This window comes from Drosophila hydei, unplaced genomic scaffold (genome assembly GCF_003285905.1).
Source record: "Drosophila hydei strain 15085-1641.00,03,60 unplaced genomic scaffold, DhydRS2 tig00008114-arrow-pilon, whole genome shotgun sequence".
Lineage (NCBI taxonomy): Eukaryota > Metazoa > Arthropoda > Insecta > Diptera > Drosophilidae > Drosophila > Drosophila hydei.
This window is the reverse complement of record NW_022045827.1, coordinates 2,471,890-2,489,763: the sequence shown is the minus strand read 5'-3', so window position 1 is coordinate 2,489,763 and position 17,874 is coordinate 2,471,890. Positions and strand designations below refer to the sequence as shown.

Here is a 17,874-nt window from a genome sequence, read left to right as displayed (position 1 = left end):
AAAATTTCCCACCTTTTTGGCCAAACACAGTCAAAAAATATGATTGCTATATAACGCAGTTCTCACGCTTGGCCCTGTTAAATATTCAAAATTGAATTACACCAAAAAGAAAACCCCGCGTAGCCCCCTCCCCTACCAAAACTTCGCTTTGGTTTGCTAAGCAATTTATGCAATCGGCTTTTGGGTTTGGTCTTTGCTCTGTCTCCCCCTCGCTCTTAACTCTTTTTGGACTTACCTAAGTCAAACCTTTTTTGTGTGCAAATATCGGCAAAAAAATTGTCGAAAAATATCTTATGCATGTTTTTTTTTTTTGGACAGTTTTTTCTTCTTTTTTTGTTTGTCATGCCAATTAAGCTTGTGAAATATATACATTTTAGCTGATTTTTAAGTTTCTTATGTGGCACAGCGCAATTGTAAAAAACAAAACCTAAAACTCATCTATTCGAATCAGCATTTATTGTGACTCTTAACTCATGTGCAAAGTGTTTAATTGTCTTTTTACATTTGTTTTTGTGTTTCTTTTGGCGACTCATTTTTGAGAACGATGATGAAGGGGCTTACAACACATCGGATTGGACAGATTTGTCAATTGGCTGCACAGCAAGTTACAATAGCTACGCCATATGAAGCACGTAGTTTGAAATAATAGAAAAGTCACAAAAAAAATATCATATATTATTGATTTTTTAATATATTTTATATTAAATTGATTTTTTATTTTTAAAAATTTGAAGATTTTTTTATGTTTACTGTTATTTTTATATTTACTAATTTTTTTATAAATTTATTTTTATATTTAAAAATCTTTTAATATTTTTTGATTTCTTTTATTTTACATTATATTTTATATTTATTTTCATATTTTATAATTTCTATTATATTAGATTGATTTTTTTGCGTTCTATTATGTTTTTATTCATATTTGTGTTCTATATATTTACTATATTATTTCTTTTTTACCTTGAATGCCCCTTTAATCGATAAATATCGATTGTGATAATTATTCCCATTTTTTACCTATTCTAATTGTATTGTAATTTCTGAACTACAAACCTAAAACGCTTAACTAAGCATATAAAAATACCTTGTTGTGGGCCCTGGCTATAAAGCACACTTCATACGCTGTGCGCTTCGTTTATTTGAAATGCTTATTTATGGCTTTCACGCCCAAAGCTCAAAGCATTCAATTAATTTGTCACTTAATTTGATTGTGTTACAAATTAAAAATAAATAAAAGAAGAAGCATTCGAAACACGCCAACTTTGTTTGGTTGGTTAAATGAGTGTGCGTATGTGTATGTGTGTGTGAGTGAGTGAGTGTGGCACGCCTGTTAACTTTATCTCGTTTTCACTATGTTTTATAGCCCCAAATACAAACACACAGACAAGTTCATTGATTTCGTTTGTAGCTTCTCTCTGCGCACACTTTTCACGCTTTCATTCGATTAATTGATGAATGAATTTTGTGTCAAAACATTTTTAACGTCTCCATTGGCGTCCAACTCCGCCCGCTGTTCGCCCTGGCTGACCTCCAAGAAAAACATTTGCAAAAAAAACAAAACGAGGGAGAAGCACGAGTTAATGACCGCCTAATGAAAGAAACCTTCAACACGCACCTTGTGCGGCATTTCCATTTTCATTTCCATTTTTCATTCACTTTTACTTTTTCTTTTTTTTTTTTGTACGCCATGCGTAACCAGCCCAAAAGTAAAATCGCAATCGTTATATCGTTATCGGCATCGTCATCGAATTTGATATTTATGTTATTCATGAGTGTTTTTTCAAGCCATTTATATTCATTTTTTACTCTTGAGTCATTAACTTACAAATTGCTTTGTAATTTCCCTCGGATGAAAATAAAAAGTTTTCATAAGCTATCGAAACTAATCGATAAATGAACGTAATAAAAGATAAGCGTGAAAAGAAAATATATATACAAACGTAACATAACATAACATAAAACTATTCATTTTAAATTTATTTATTATTTATATTAACAATAATTTAAATATATTATGCTTTATTATTTTTAAAAAAATCTAAAGTATTTATAAATAAATATAAAATTCAATAAATAATTTTAAATAATAAATTTACTTTTAGCTTTCACAAAAACAAATAGATTTGAAATCAAAATTTGATTGCAGTATCAATAGAATTTTATTTTTAAAATTTATTCTTGCACTTATTTAAATTAATTGAAATTTTTTATTTATTCATTTGCTTTTCAAATATTTTATTAATTGTTTACGTTACTTCTTCGGGCTCAAATCAAGATAAATAGATAGATCAACAGCGCTGTCTTATGTTTGGTTGTTGCATTGGCTGAATGCCCAGCGCGGTTGTGTCCCCGCTAAAGCCAATGTCAAGCATTAAGCAAACAATTTAACTTCAATAAGCCAAAAACATGGCACAAGTTGTGGTTAAGCAGCCTGTGACATGTGGTGGGCGGACAGTGGGAGGCGTGGTTGTGTATGTTGCCGCATATTAAAGGCACACGCCAACACACACACACATAATCCCAGCACGCCTACTTCCCCCTTCAGAAGAAACAGTTATATTTCAAGCGCACAACTCGTTGAGCATCAAAGCGACGCGCGGCTAAACGTGCAACGTGTTTGTGCTACAAAACAAGTTGTGACATTTCTGTGCAGGTAATTATGGTGCACGGGGCAGGGGGTGGTGACTGGCAAGTGCTGCGCGCTGCAACGCTCGCAGCGCATTATGCAGAACCTGGCGAGCACTCGCAGAGCCAAAAGGCATTCATAAAGCGCACAAAGTGCACCAAACACATGAAATTAGCGCTTACCAGAGCAGCGCTAAAGGAAGTGTTATTTTAATTAGGCATAAATCAACTATTGAGAGGCTAATTAAATGATGTGATGTCTATAGATGTGAAATCAGATGAATATCTTTTGAAAATGTTTTGCAGAAACAGAAACAACAGAATACATTTCTGAAAACTTTGGTTAAAACTGAATTAAATACTAAAAATGTTATTTTAAAAATATATAAAATCTAAAAACATTTCTGAAAGCTTTGGTTTAGACTGAATTAAATACTAAAAATGTTATTTTAAAAATATAAAGTCTAAAAACATATTTCTGAAAACTGGTTTAGACTGAATTAAATACCAAAAATGTTATTTTAAATATATATAAAATCTAAAAACATATTTCTAGATATTTTAGTTTAGTATTAATCAAAGCGGAATACTAAAGATTACATATGAATTTTTTATAATAAACAAAAACAATTTTAAATAATTTTTAAGCCATTTTACTTAAGAGATTTCTATTTAGACTCATATATATAGATATTTTTATATCATATTGAAAATGGTTAAAGTATTTAATATTACTGTTTTTTATGTATAAAAACTTTTTGATTAAAACTTTTATTTTATATTTGTAAATAGATAAATGTATCGAAAAGATTTGACTGTTGAAATACAATATTATAGTTATCGGTATCTTGTTTTGGTCAATCTCTATAAGAATTTTCTAATCAGTCTGTAGGTCAAATTGGAAAGCGCTTATATATTTCTAAGACATATGCTTAAAGCTTTCGCTGAAAAATAATATTAAGACCGAAATGCTGCACTTATATGTATTTGCTATAAATTATATATTTTCTATAATATATTTGCTATAAAATATATCTTGAGTAAAATAAAAATAAGTTGATGAATGATAACTGATCTTGATACAAAAAAAAATTAATTTTTTTTATTAGTTGAAAATTTTATATAAATATTTTAACAATATATGCCACTTATCTTTGCCATTTCTTATAAGACATTTCATAGTTTCTGTATTTTTATCTATTCATATTATTCATACGACATTTTCTGTATGTTTACAACTCATTTTTCCTTAGCACAGCTGTGTTATTTTGAGTTTTGTATACTTTATGAATAAGTTAATTTTATAAATTATTGTAGTTATTGAACTTTGTTTTATGAATTTCGAGAAGATATGAAAGTGTAGACTTTAAGCTGAAGCAATGCAATTTTTGTCAACTACAACATAACAAAATATTATAAAAGCTAAAAGTGAGAAACCGAGTTTAGCAAACGTATAAAAGTGGCCAAGCCTTAGCTGAAACTATGCTTTTAGCTAATAACATTTTTGTCTTAGCTTTCGCAGTCAAAGCTAGCAAACTCCTAATGCAATTGCATGAATATGCAGCAAATATTTGGCTTTTAACAGAGCGAGCTCGAGCTCTATTAAGTGCATAATTTGCTTGCATGTTTGCCATTGAAAAAGCGTTAAGGCGTTTTTTGCACTCGAAACAGGTGTCGCCAACAAGGTAACAGAAAAACTGAAAAATAATTTGAAAATATATATCCACATATGCACATAGGTATGTGTGTGGCATATTTATGGCAAGCCGCAAGCGTGGCATGCCCCCCGAGGTCTAATTAGCGGCATTAATATTAATTAGAAAACTTGCGTCAAGACGCAAAACTTTTGAAATAGCCGCAAAATGAGCCCAGGAGCTCAATTTGTAAGTGTGTGTGGGAAAGTGTGTGGGTGTGGGTGTGGGTGTGTGGTGGTAAAGTTTGTGTAACTGTTGCAAATAGTATTATTATTATTATTGTTGTTGTTGTTGTCAAGCCAAAAGTTGAAACTTGAAAAATTACTTTTGATTTGCTTTCACAAAACGAAACAATTGAATCGAACTGCGAATCAAATTCGATGTTCATTCATATATAAATATATATATAAATATATATATATAAATATATATATAAATATATATTTTATTATTATAATTTTACATTTCTGTGTGTGACTTACCTTCTGCAATCACCGCGGATAAAGTTTTCGTGGTATTTTTCTTATTGTTTGTTGCATTTCCTGGGGCATTTTTGACGCTTTTCTGTTGCGATGCTTTTGTTAAGAGTTTGAGGGATGTACCGCCTGACGCTGTCGGTGTTGATGTTGTTGTTGCTACTGAAATACGTTTATCTGCAAAGCGAGAGAGAGAGAGATAAGGTGATATATGTTGAGATAAAGCATGGTAAGGCTTAATTACAAAGTGGAAAATAATGAAAAATATAACTGTATAACAGTTAGGTTTAACTGATATGTATAACACATATATAAAATATTTATAACAGATATTTGTCAATTTTAATCAATATAATAATATTTTTGTCATGTAGATTTATATTACTGTGTCAAACAGGTCTGTTATACGCATATGCTATGTTATACATATCTGTTATAACTACTAACAGATTGGCATAGTATGTATGCAAGTATGTATAACCATATGTATAATAGCCCGCTAGAATGTATAACAGATTTATATAAGAGCTACAAATCTGTATAACATTCAAATATTTATAAGATATTTATAACAGATATTTATAACAGTAGTCTAAATCTGATTAATATAGAATCTATATTAATATAGACTCTATAGATGCTATAGCTTAGCGTCAGCTTTTTGGGAAATATTCGCTTGCTACATTTTGGGACCTCCTCAAACCACTTTAAAATGTTCAAAATATTTAAACATTTCGTTCATTTTTCGAATCTATATTTGACACAAATAAAACTCACGATTAGCTTTGTTGCGGGTGTCCGTTTTGGGTTTATACCATCTAAAAATTCGTTTAAGAAATTGGCTAAGCTCCATTCTTTTCAATAGGTACGAAGAGATTAAATTATTAAAAGAAAAATAAAAGAAAAACAAAATAAAAATAAACTAAAAATAATTTTGGAAACCAACAAACAACAAATACTACAATGTTTGCTACGATTAACGAAAATATTGCACAATTTCGATAGAATAAATAAGTACATAAATAATTAAACGAGCTAAATGAAGCAATTGTAAGCAAAATAGAGCTTGGCCAGGGAGCGCAGCAAAACAAATATAAACAAAGCCAAGCACAATATTATATAAACCAGTTTATAGAGTTTTTTAGAACAGTGCCAAGCAAAAAATTAAAACATAAATAATGAAATAAGCACCTGTTTTTAGCAGGTGGAAAAGAGATAGCAGAGGCAGGGGCCGATTACATAGCGCAAGCAGTTAAAAGCAAGTTTGCTGTTGCAGCATGTTGACAAACGAACAAAAAATGACGGAATGACATTCCATGTACAAGCAGTGCAGCTTGTTGCCAGTGCATGCTAAAAACGTAAGACAAGCAACAAATTGCAATCGATAGACGAAAAGCAGTCAGATGTTGCAAGCAACATGTTGTTAAGTAATAGATCTTCAGGCAGTGTAAGTCAAAAAAGCAGTGAGCAAGCAGTATTCACAAAACTCTGAAGCAAGCAGCATGTCCGACCATATATATTTACATAAAAAGCAATCATAAACTAATAGTATAAGTAGAAAATAAATAAATAGTAAAAAGAAAAAGTATATAACAAAAAATGCTTGAGAATGAGAACAGGAACTCTGCGGTCAAGTGAAACATGGGAGCAACAAGTTGCTCGATAGCTAAGAAATTAGCAGCATATGGCAAGCAGTTCAATTATGTACAAGCAGTTGATCAGCTGTAAGCTTAAGCGAACAGCGCATACCTAGTCCACAAAGCTTTTGATTTTTGCACAGCACCTCTAGCAAGCAGTTCATGTTGCTGCAGCATGTAGCCGAGCAACTCTCTAAAGAGAGCACAGCCCAACATAAGTAAATGCATTCACTCTTAGTTCTCTTCACACATACCAGTTTCTCTACACAAATAATTAGCATAATTTACTTTTATGTGTGGCGAGGGAAGCTGCTGCTGCTGACCAGCAACGCGTTTGTCTCTACCTTGTTTACTTACTCTTTTTACTTTACTTTTTTTTCTGCCTTTTTTGCTCAGTATTGTTTTAGTTAATTTGCGAGTGCACGACAAAAAGTTGTCGCGCGCTAGCTCAATGCTAACCGCAGCTTTAGAAGAAGCAGTAACAGCAGCAGTAAAGAGACAAAGCAGAGTCGGAAGCCATAAATGGCTAATACAAGTCTAGGCCGCAATGCACAATACACCCAAGTCGCCAAAAATAGAGGAAACAACATAAACAAAAAGCAAAAACATTACAAAGTAAGGGTGGGCTATAGGCAGAGAGTGCCAGACTGCATAATACCCTGTACCAGAGTTAGAAGTTCTTGTTACGGAAGTCATCATATAGCTCCCGTAAGAATTTCGTACTTAAAAATCTTCGCTGAACCTAACTCTTATAAAATGTATGATATTCAAAATATATATATATATAATGTATAATTTGTATATGTATCATACACATCTCTGAATAGAACTGTGAATTGTAAGGGCTTAATGAACTTCGAAATTTTTATAAACAAGATCAAAACTAATTCCGCTACTAAGTTAATGTAAAAATATACCCTACTGGCCGCTTTCGTTGCGTACAGGGTGTGGAAAAACACAGCGAAGTTGCAATGTTGCGGCCAATGTCATGCACCAAGCGGCGCCTAAAAAGCAGCTGCCAAGGCTAACCACAAGTTAAAGGAGAGACAACACAGCAGAGGGAAAGAGAGAGAGAGGGAGAGACACGCAGAGAGCACAGAGAGAAGAAGATAAGTAAACACTGTGGACAGCCGAAGTGCCACTGAATTATAAAGGTTAAGCAGGATCCTCGTTGCAAATCAGTTTTTTTATACTTTCTGCTGATAAGCAATTAGTCAATGATCAAGTCTAACCGGATCTGTGGCGTTGCAGCCTGTGAACAGCTTTAAAGAGGTGACAAAATGCCGTCACAATTAAGCCAATAAAAGTTAAGCCTCTGCTCAAATCGATAAACATACGTGGGCCCATTCAGCGGCACGTTCAACCTACGCGCATGTCCATTGAATCTTAAGCAGGTTAATTGCAAAATTACGTTCAATTTGCAGACGCGTTTGAAGAGTGCGCAAAATCCCAGCCAAAGAGCGTGTGTGTCCAAAGACCCCACGTCTATAAATAGAAACTGCGTCTTATCTTCCTCTCTGATAATATGCGAGCAACTGTGAATTGGAATGTCTCAGCACCCAAACTGCTTGACCAGCAAAGAGCAAGGAGATGAAAGAAGACACTGCGTTGATGTGCAGAACTTGGACGAAGACTTCCAACAGAGCATCGGTGGTTCAGTGGTAGAATGCTCGCCTGCCACGCGGGCGGCCCGGGTTCGATTCCCGGCCGATGCAAACTATCTTTTTTATTTCATTTTGCTGTGCCTTTTACCTACTTCTAAATGCTAGAAGTAAAAGATGCATATCTTCAGGCTTTAATTGCCATGAATTGCTAAAGAAATAATAACGGCGGCCCATTGCGTGATACTCAAGCTAAACAATAGGCCGAGATTTCAGCATTTTATTGTGCGCTCTCCTATGGGAATTTGCATATGCAAAACACGTTTCTACAATGCCTTTTGCCTATTCGTATTCATGTGCAAATAACTGGAAAAACATGCGCAATAGTGCGAGTAAATTTAATTTAGTCTGCCTCGATTGCGGTGCGCTAGGCTTTGTGGGCAAGCAAAACAAAAAAAAAAAATATATATATATATATATATATATAGTAGAATGTGCCGTTGAGAGCACTCGGCGGCGATTTAATGCGACAATATTTGAGCAATTTGCTTGACCAAAGGCATAGAAACTACAAATGGCTCAAGTAATACAATGAATTTATCCATTAAAAATAATTTATGCAAAGGCAAGAGAGAAATAAGAACCAAAATATAAAGAGAGAGAGAGGGCAGCAAAAAATGAATTTTGCATCGGCCGGGAATCGAACCCGGGCCGCCCGCGTGGCAGGCGAGCATTCTACCACTGAACCACCGATGCTTACATGAAGATTTACACAAAAGCTCAAAGAGTTGACGGCAGAAGAGCAGAAAGAGAGAAGTCGAAAAACTTGATAGTTGTGAAGCCACAAATAGCAAGTTTTCATTTGTGTGTGTGAGTGTATCTGTGAGATTGTCTTCATATCAGCAAATATTATATTTGCTTTAAAAGCAAAAGCACTTTTGATTATTCAATACGAAATGCCAAGTATAGCAGACGAGCCAATGTAATTATGTATTACGCAACGACCAACGATTGTAAATTGAAATATGGAAATATTAATTGATATGTGAAGCAAGCGATTTAAAAGGTTTTCAATTGAATTATGCCACAGGCATATGTTGCACAGTGCGAAATGAATTTGTAACATAAAACATTGTGAACACATGTCCAGAAATATATACAAAATATATTAAGTGTGATTGATATGAGAAGTGGGTATCAATGGGTCTTAAATAACTATACCATATGTAAGATTGTTAAAAACGTATCAAATTACGATATCACATAGCTTAGCTAATTACTAAAGCCAGACGGTCTGTATATAAAATAACATCAGGTGCTGACTATAATAGATAAACAAGTTTATTAGACAAGTCTCGAAATATACTTAATATACATATACATATGAGCTTCCAGATCTCTTAAACTCAGTCTTCCTTCTCTCTATTGCTGGCATAGCTTTTATTGGAAATGTTATTTTATCGATCATTGGTAATCGATTACCTTAAAAATATATATCGTTTTCTAATGAAAGGAGCATATAGTGAACTAATGAAGAGTTTATAAAGTTAATATTAGTCCATATCTAGAAATCATCTTACTTTTGTATTCTAATTTTAATATAATTAAAAAAATTAGAAACATTTTCTCATATTTTTCTTACTTTAAGTTTCAGTTAGGTTTGTTATAAAATGTAGAAATTTTCTTTTTTAATAAATTTTACAAGTTTTTCCCCCGGAACGGGTATTAGGCAGTCGGATTGTGCAACATTCGCTTGTTTTTCTTGTTTTACAAGCAATTGAAAGCTTATGTATAGCAATAATACCTCTATTTATAATCAATCTCTGTAAAATTAGTCCCAAATGTTATTTATGTTATATGAGACACTCCAACTCTATATAACATATGTGTGCCACGAACCAGATGCCCAATCTAATGCGCCCTTGACCAAGTCCAAGTGAAATTGGCAAATCATTTTGGCGATGATATTTAAGTTCACTTTTGGGTCATGCCCCCAATGAGTGCGCACATACTGCGTGCTGCCGTTATTTGGTGGGCGTGGCGAGTGTAGGCTGGCAACCGTTAGTTTTCCCGCTGGGATCATGCGAATCACAATAGCCAAATCTGGACTAACATTTGTTTTTCCTCTTCATTTTTTTTGGGTCCATTGAGATAGAAATCTGTGTGCACAAAACATTCGCAGCAGCCAAACGAATTGGCCAAAAAGCTGACTCACACACAGCCAAACTGTGTGACTCATGCCCAGTGCCCAGCGACATCTGAACGATACAGGAGCTACAGGCACACACACACAGATACAGATACAGATACAGATACATATGCAGCTACAGCTACTGAGCTACTCAGCTCCACAGACCTCCATCAACGTTGAGTTGCGAATGTGTCAATGACAACTGATGCGTTTAGCTTTTTATCTTTTCTTTTTTTTTCAAGTGTATTTTGTTAATTTTTAGGGAGTGGACGCTATATACTATATACACAAGTTGCCGAAGCTGATGTCAGTCATTAAGGTATCTTTTTTCAGTCTTTTTTGAGGGAGACAAATCTGAATAGCTGTCAACAAAAAAATAAAACTGACTACACTTCGAAGAGTCTTAAAGAGTTTTTAAAAATTATTTCATATTTATAAAAAAAAATCTTTTTGCTAAAAAATCTTTTTTATATTTAAGTATGTTGTTTTCAATATGAATTTGACTCTCCAAAAATCAAAATAAAAATTGCACAAAATCATTGATAAGATTAAGAGTTTTTGGTAAGCTAATTCTTGACTTGAACATAAAATATATAGAAAAAAAAAGTTATAAAAACATTACGTTATTTCTATAAGGAAACAAATTCTTTGAATCTATTAACTACAAACTGAATTCAGTTCTAAAAGGTTTAAGGAGTCTTGTAAAATTTTTATGTACACCAAAATTCGTTTAAGAGATATTATAAAGTAAACAGAACTAAGCTCAAACTTGTTTATGTATTCCTAATAATATAAACTACAATATAAAATATTTAAATTTAAATTATTTATATTATTATTATTATTAATATAGTATTTGTATTATGAATTTATATTATAAATATATATATTCAACATTTATATAAATATATATATATATATCAATTGAAATTGATCCCATTAAATATTTTATATTTTCTCATTTTCTTCTACTTACGTATAGTTGTTGGTGTTGGCGTTAAGGATTTATTCCACGACGATTGCCCCTTAGCGGTCTGCTGAGTCTTTGGCGGCGGTCCCAGATCCGTGGGCGATATGCTCAAGTTGCGCACATCCCGCTTTTTGGCAGCTCCTGCAATAGAGACAAAAAATTGATGATGATGCGAAAAGTGAAAAACTGGTGACATTTTCACGCATATTTGCATGTAATCGATAAACGTAATGCTGTCTAAATTATGCGCGAACACGTCGGACTTTGTGCGCTTGACATTAAATAAAGGCAACTTAGTGAGGGAGAGAGAGAGACCGCATCGCACTTTAAAACGTTGCCCCCTCTCCGCTCTTTAGATGTAGAGAGATTGCTCTGCTATTTGCATTTCAATGTTTGTCGATTAAAACAAAGCACTTGCGTATAATTGAAGTATCTTTGCTCTGCCCCAGACCCAGCTCCCGCTCCCGCTCCCTCTTCAACTCTAACTTTTTCCATGGCAGCCAGCATCAACACCAGGAAATGTGTGAGAAAAAAGTGAATGGATAAAAGGGGTGAAATTATAATATATTATGCGAGTGCATGTTGCTAACGCCAGGGGGCGCTTTATTATAGCAAACGTAATGTACACAAAGCATTACGATAGCCAGACAAAATGGGAAGAGATATGTAAACTAGAGATATCATAATATGGCGGGTTCTCAGCGTGAAGTTTTTTTTTTTTTTTTTTTTCGTTTTTATTTCTTTATTTTGTTGCAGCTTATTGTCTTAGACTCTATAGCGCATTTAGCTCTAAACCTTAACTAATGGGAGGGCAGATATGCCAATTATTCTGCACTTGTAGCTACTATCTTAATTAGTTCTAATATTGTCTAGAGGATGCAATCTCTTCAGTCTTCGCCTATTGTTGTTTATAGCCAGGTTGCTTGCGAGATGGTTAGGATGCGCTGCAAGTCTGTCCGCGTATCTTGAACTGTGTCGCCCAATGAGTTCAGCAACTGTGGGAATTGCTAAATCCCTATGTAAGACTGAGTTTCTTACAAACCAGCTGGCTCCAGTCCATCTGCGTAGTGCTTTATTCTGCAGGGTCTGAATTTTGTTCCTTGTAGTCTTCGCCGAGGAGCCCCATAGAGAGATACCATATACGAAGGTTGGGACAACTATTGCCTTGTAGATGGCGGCCTTGCTGCTGTAAGACAACTTGCTTGAAGCTCTCAGCATCCAGTCGAGGGTTTTTAGCTTGCTTTTGCATTTTGAGGTTACTTGACTTATGTGCGCTTTAAAAGTCAGCCTTCTGTCAAGAGTGATACCAAGGTACTTTACTTTTGAGGCTTTGGGAATAGTGGGCCCCAATGCAACGCTTGGGCAATCTCCTCTTCTAGTGGCGAAGGTAGTATGTACAGACTTTTGTGCATTAATGGTGATACACCACCGTTTTGCCCAGCGTCCGAAAGAGTCCAGATATTTTTGTAGTGAGTCTGAAGCTTCTTGCGCAGATACGTGACGTGATAAGATGGCGGTGTCATCTGCATAGGTCGCTATGAGTACTGCATCTGTACTTCCTATATTTGGCTCGGGAGTTGGCATATCTCCTGTGAATAAAGTATAAAGTGTTGGGCCTAGAACACTACCCTGTGGTACTCCAGCCATAATTGGTCTAGTCAAGGATACTGTTTGCCCCCTTGACACTTGGAAGGTTCTTCCAATAAGGTATGAAGCGTGAAGTTGCTTTGATATTTTTTGGGGGAAGTATTTTGAGTTGAAGCAAATCTGAGAGCATTTAAGAGTTGATAGATGATTGACAAGAGTTTTTGGACTAGTTATAACTAAGTGAACTCAGCTGTAAGTGAAGATAACTTCTTGAAATTTGGTATAACTGTTGCTTTAGTGTTATCTAAGGTATATCTGAGACAAACAAGGAAATCATCTTAATATTTCCATAGCAAATCTATTAAGATGTAGTGCTTTGGTTCCTGTTTCTCTTAGATATGCCTGATAAGAGAGCTATAAGGTTACGATAAAAGTACGTATACTACTATAAGCTATCGGAAAGTTCTCATAGATACTTAAACAAAACTTAATATCATATCAGAAATACTCAATTCCTTCTCAATTCCTTCTCAATTTATCTAAACCAAAATCTAAATAAATAGTTTTGTACTAAGAACTTCATTTATAAACAGGCAATATTATTTGTCTCCTATTTATAACTTTCCCTAGAAACAATCAAATGTTTTATTGTCTAAACACTAATAAATATTTAAAATATGCCCGAAATTCTAGCTGAAATTGAATTTTCCACAATGCAGACAAACTTTGAGTCAAATTGAGTTAAAGTTTTTACGCAAATCTCGCACTTGTTATGGCGGCGCATTCAACACAATTTGCTGTGGCAACTTCGTGTTAAACGATGTCTGCATGGTGCAACGCTAGGGAGCCACAGCAACAGCAACAACAATAACAAAAGCGATTTGCACAGCTGCATGAAATCTAATAAATTTTATTTTTAGCTGTCTGCTAATTGCCTAGGAGTCGGACTCGGACTCGGCCTCGGTCTAGAGCTGCTGCTGGGATTTGAATGTGAACCACAGCAGTGCGTTGCACGTGTGGATTGCACCAACTTTTTATCAGTGGTGAAAAAGTGGGCGGCACTCTGCCTGCTTGCCTGACCACCTCACTTAAGCCGCATAATCCCCTTTGCGGCTTATCAAAAAATGTGACCGCGCAGTCAGAATGTTCCAAAAAAGTTTTCAGTTTTGCAAACTATTTTAGTCATTAAATTTGTATGTTATATATATTATATATATATATATATATATATATATATATATAATATATATATATATATATAATATATATATATATATATATATATATATATATATATATATATATATATATATATATATATATATATGTATATATGTATATGTATATATGTGTCTTTTAGCTAACCACAGTGCATTATAAAACTAAGCTTAACTCAGTTGCAGCCACAATGAGCAAATCACTTTATTTCAATTTCTATACAAAGTATGTTGAAAACGGAATAAATAACTAAAATTAAAATTTAAAAAACCATTAGTTATAGTGTTTATATTGTGTTTAAGCTTTTACAAAATGATTACTTTATCGCTACTTGCTGCACACAAAACTTTCCTCTTTGATCGTTGGTAACGTAGCAGTTTGATATTGTGTCTACATATTTGTTCTTTTCTAATAAGCTCTCTTAAGTTTAATCTTCTTTCATTTACTCTTAGAGCACTTATACACATAAGCAAATTTACATTTGCAATATTCAGCTGCGCCCACTACTTGTAACTTATATTCTTTGCCTTTCTCTGTCTGCCCAATAATTGTTAATATTTTATCTCTTCATATAAAAAGTTCAGCTAGATTTGGATTTACTTAAATATATACACATTGATTGAGTGTAACTGACTTCACCCGCTTCAACTCTCTTTGCAAAAGCTGCAACCATACAATTCTCAAATGGTTATAGCTTAGCTAGAGTAGCAAAGCAAAGACTTGGCTTAACTTGACGAAGCAGTCCATAGCAATGTTGTCTGATGATCGGGAGCATTTCTTGAAGTAGTTATACAGAAAAAGTGTTGACAGTCTCATCTCAGACTGATCTCATACAATAATAAATATATCTATATAAAAGCATAAACTATTCATATACGATATTTATAAGTACTTTAAGAGTCCTCTCTAGACTCAAAGACCGTGTGAATTGCTGCACAATTTGCCATTCATAATTTATTACTTCTATTTTTTCTAGTGTTTGGGCAATCAGAGTTTAATTGAATTCAAAATTTCTGCTTGAACACTTGAAGTGATCGTAGCACTTACCTTTTGTCACGCTCTTGGCACGTTTGCCAAAGCTGCCAAATCGTTCGCGTTCGATCATTTGACTGTGAATATAGCGCTCGGAATACGAGCGCGATAATTTCTCCTTTGAGCTGTGAGCGCCCATTTTGTATTGGCGTAATATCGGGATAGATGTATATAACTATGATTAAGGTATATATTGCCTATATATAGATCTGTGGCGGCAACTTTCACACACAAAGAGAGAGGTGCGCCTCACTCGCGCTTTCACAAACTGCGACACCCGCGCCGACGAGGACTTTCATTTGTTGCTGTCATTCACAATAGCTGATTGAAGACATTTTTAGTTTTTGCTGTTGTTTGTCATGTTTTATTGTGTTTTTGTAAGGTTTTTCTTTTGTCAGCGTTAGTTTGAGTTTTTATTAAGCAGTTTGCAGTTTACATTTGACTGCAATCAAAAGTTCACGATTTTTGGACACATTTTCATCTATATATATATATAACTGTTAATTGCTTAATAACCGTTTCAATTAGTCGCCTCATTTAACGGTCAAGAGCGCACTCAAGCACAAAAATGATTTTTCCACACTATACCCTGTAGGCATACAGTGAGGCAATGGGGTATATTTGATATTGTATTTAGCTAAATAACTAAATAATTTAATTTTGGGCATATGTTTGGAATTAGTTTATTGACTGATTAAATTTATAATTTTATCGTAAATATTTAAACATTTATTTTTTAGGGTATAAATTAGTTGAACCTTAAAGCCATCATCAATTTTCATATAAGTTTCATAAATGCTTCAAATAATACAGAACGACCTCAATATATTTAAAAACTCATTTGTATACAGGGTATCTTTAAGTCTTTCAACTCACTCACTCTGCTCCGCTAATTAAAAGATTTTCATGACACATTTTTAATGGCGCATTTAAATGCTCTGGGAAAATTCAATGCATGTTGAGCATGTCCATTAAAATTGTGTGAAAAATCCAAAAGCTTCATAATTCAGCCAAATATTTGACTTTAAAATCCAGAAAAAAGCCAAAACAAAACAAAACAAAACATTTGAAAGGGGAGCCGACGATGGCATCTGCAGGAATTTCGCAACACAAATGTCGTCCGTTTGATAAATTGCTGCAGCAGCTGAAACGACCTCAATTTTCCACTCGTAGACCTAGCTGTCGTCTGGCAGGTGCAGTGGCAGAGCGCACCGCCACATCCATAGCCGCAACCAAAAACTATTGCAACAGGCCCCAAATAAATCTGTCGACGATCTTCCAACGCCTCGAGCTAAAATTTCCTATGCTCCGCGCACTCTGACGACAGCCACTTGAATGTCATCATAACTTATTAGCCGGCTGGAGTAGGAGCAAAATGAGCTGACAAATTGCTCGCCAGCATTTGAAGCCGTGTGCAGCATGCGACGAGCAGCAGCAAAAAAGTACCTGCTCATAATTTCCCCCTCACAGCTGTAACAGCGAACAATAAAAACTGGGAAATTCATGCGCGACAGGCGAAGCGCAACCTCATTGCTATAAATAGTTGTGATGTGCTCTTTATAATCAAGAGGGAGCGACAGGGGTGGTATGAAGTGATTGTGGTAGTAGTGGAAATGAATAGGCATATAATACAGGCTTATGCGATATATATCTATAGAACTATTTGGTAAGTGAAAATCAAATTTTAAATTTGTAAAAAATTACCTTAATTTTAACAGACAAATTTAACCGTACTCAAAGCTGCTTAAGCAGCCCTCGCTCAGATTATATATCAATAGGCATATAATAAAGGTTTTAATAAAGGTTTATGCATTACATATATTAGAGATATATCTATATGCATTTATAACTATAAGTTTGCAAAACTCCACAAACAAATCTAGCCAAACTATATATAGCTTAAGCAACCCTCGCTCGCTTCAGTCAGCGTGGCACAAGCCCTGCAGATGACATTTCGGCCAGCCAAACTATAATTAGCCGTATTTAAGGCAAAGGTGTTCCGAATCGCAGCAGAGACTAAGACAATTGCTATGCGATTGATAGAGCGAGAGAGAGAGTGAGAGAGCTGCACCAGCTGGGCTGAGGGGATGTGGAGATTTCTAGTTGGAAGTAGGTCTAAATTTGTTGGCGTCAGTCAATTGGAAAACTTGAGAGCATAATTCACATGCTTCGAGTCAGATCAAATGCCGGAAGTGTTTCAAACTGAAAGCGGAAGTTGCGGCCCATTCTCAAGGGCATTTTCCTCGCGCCATGCCTGATCGATGGAACGAACCTGCGGCGGCTCCATTTAATTAAATATGCAAAAATTGAATTTGAGTTTTAATTAAAAGTTGCTGGCGCTTCGCTGCGTGGGCGTCTGCACTTTTTCGTCTCGTCGCGACTGCAGACAACCAACAGCAGCAGCAGCAAAAGCAATTAATTGAGCAGGCATGAGGCTGAGATGAAGGTAGATACAGGTGAGCATAAATATGCATAATTCAGGGAGCTCGCCTGTGCTGGCAGGTGGCAAGTTGCAAGTGGCTGTTGAGACCATTGCCACACAAAAGCCAACGACAAGCAGCGCTCTTAATGGGGCGTAACTTTAACAGCAGAACAGAATATAAAAAAAGGTTTGTAAAAGCTAAAGAGAAGAGAACAAATGATAAAGGCTTGAATTAAATCAACATTTCCATAAGAAATAATTTGGTTTTTAATATTCTTTTATATAAATTGAGTTTAGTGTAAATTAACTGAGTAATTGAGAACTGAGATATCAAAAGAAAACGTAAAGATATGAAAAGAGCTGCAAACAGACTCGACTAAAAATCTGTGTGTAAACAAGCTAGAGACAAGCCAAAAATGAG

At 34.7% G+C, this 17,874-nt stretch overlaps 1 protein-coding gene and 2 non-coding genes across 4 annotated transcripts in view; 1 reads left to right on the top strand and 2 right to left on the bottom strand.

The window, feature by feature from the left end:
* Positions 1-15,185, bottom strand: part of LOC111599073 (transcription factor SPT20 homolog) — a 40,178-nt gene extending 24,993 nt beyond the window's left edge. Inside the window, exons 1-3 of one of the 2 annotated variants that reach the window (XM_023314601.2) lie at positions 15,047-15,185; positions 11,201-11,335; positions 4,802-4,972 (exon numbers count right to left, since the gene is read on the bottom strand). In XM_023314601.2, the coding sequence (XP_023170369.2) occupies positions 4,802-4,972; positions 11,201-11,335; positions 15,047-15,170 (430 nt within the window). In that variant the 5' untranslated portion in view covers positions 15,171-15,185. Of the gene's footprint in view, positions 1-4,801; positions 4,973-5,572; positions 5,736-11,200; positions 11,336-15,046 lie in introns of those variants that run through there. The other variant, XM_023314602.2, reaches the window with a different exon arrangement.
* On the top strand, positions 8,077-8,147 carry Trnag-gcc. Its single transcript has one exon. It is a non-coding gene; the product is annotated as a tRNA-Gly (tRNA).
* Trnag-gcc lies at positions 8,719-8,789 on the bottom strand. The gene has a single exon. It is a non-coding gene; the product is annotated as a tRNA-Gly (tRNA).
* Positions 15,186-17,874: the final 2,689 nt, after the last annotated feature.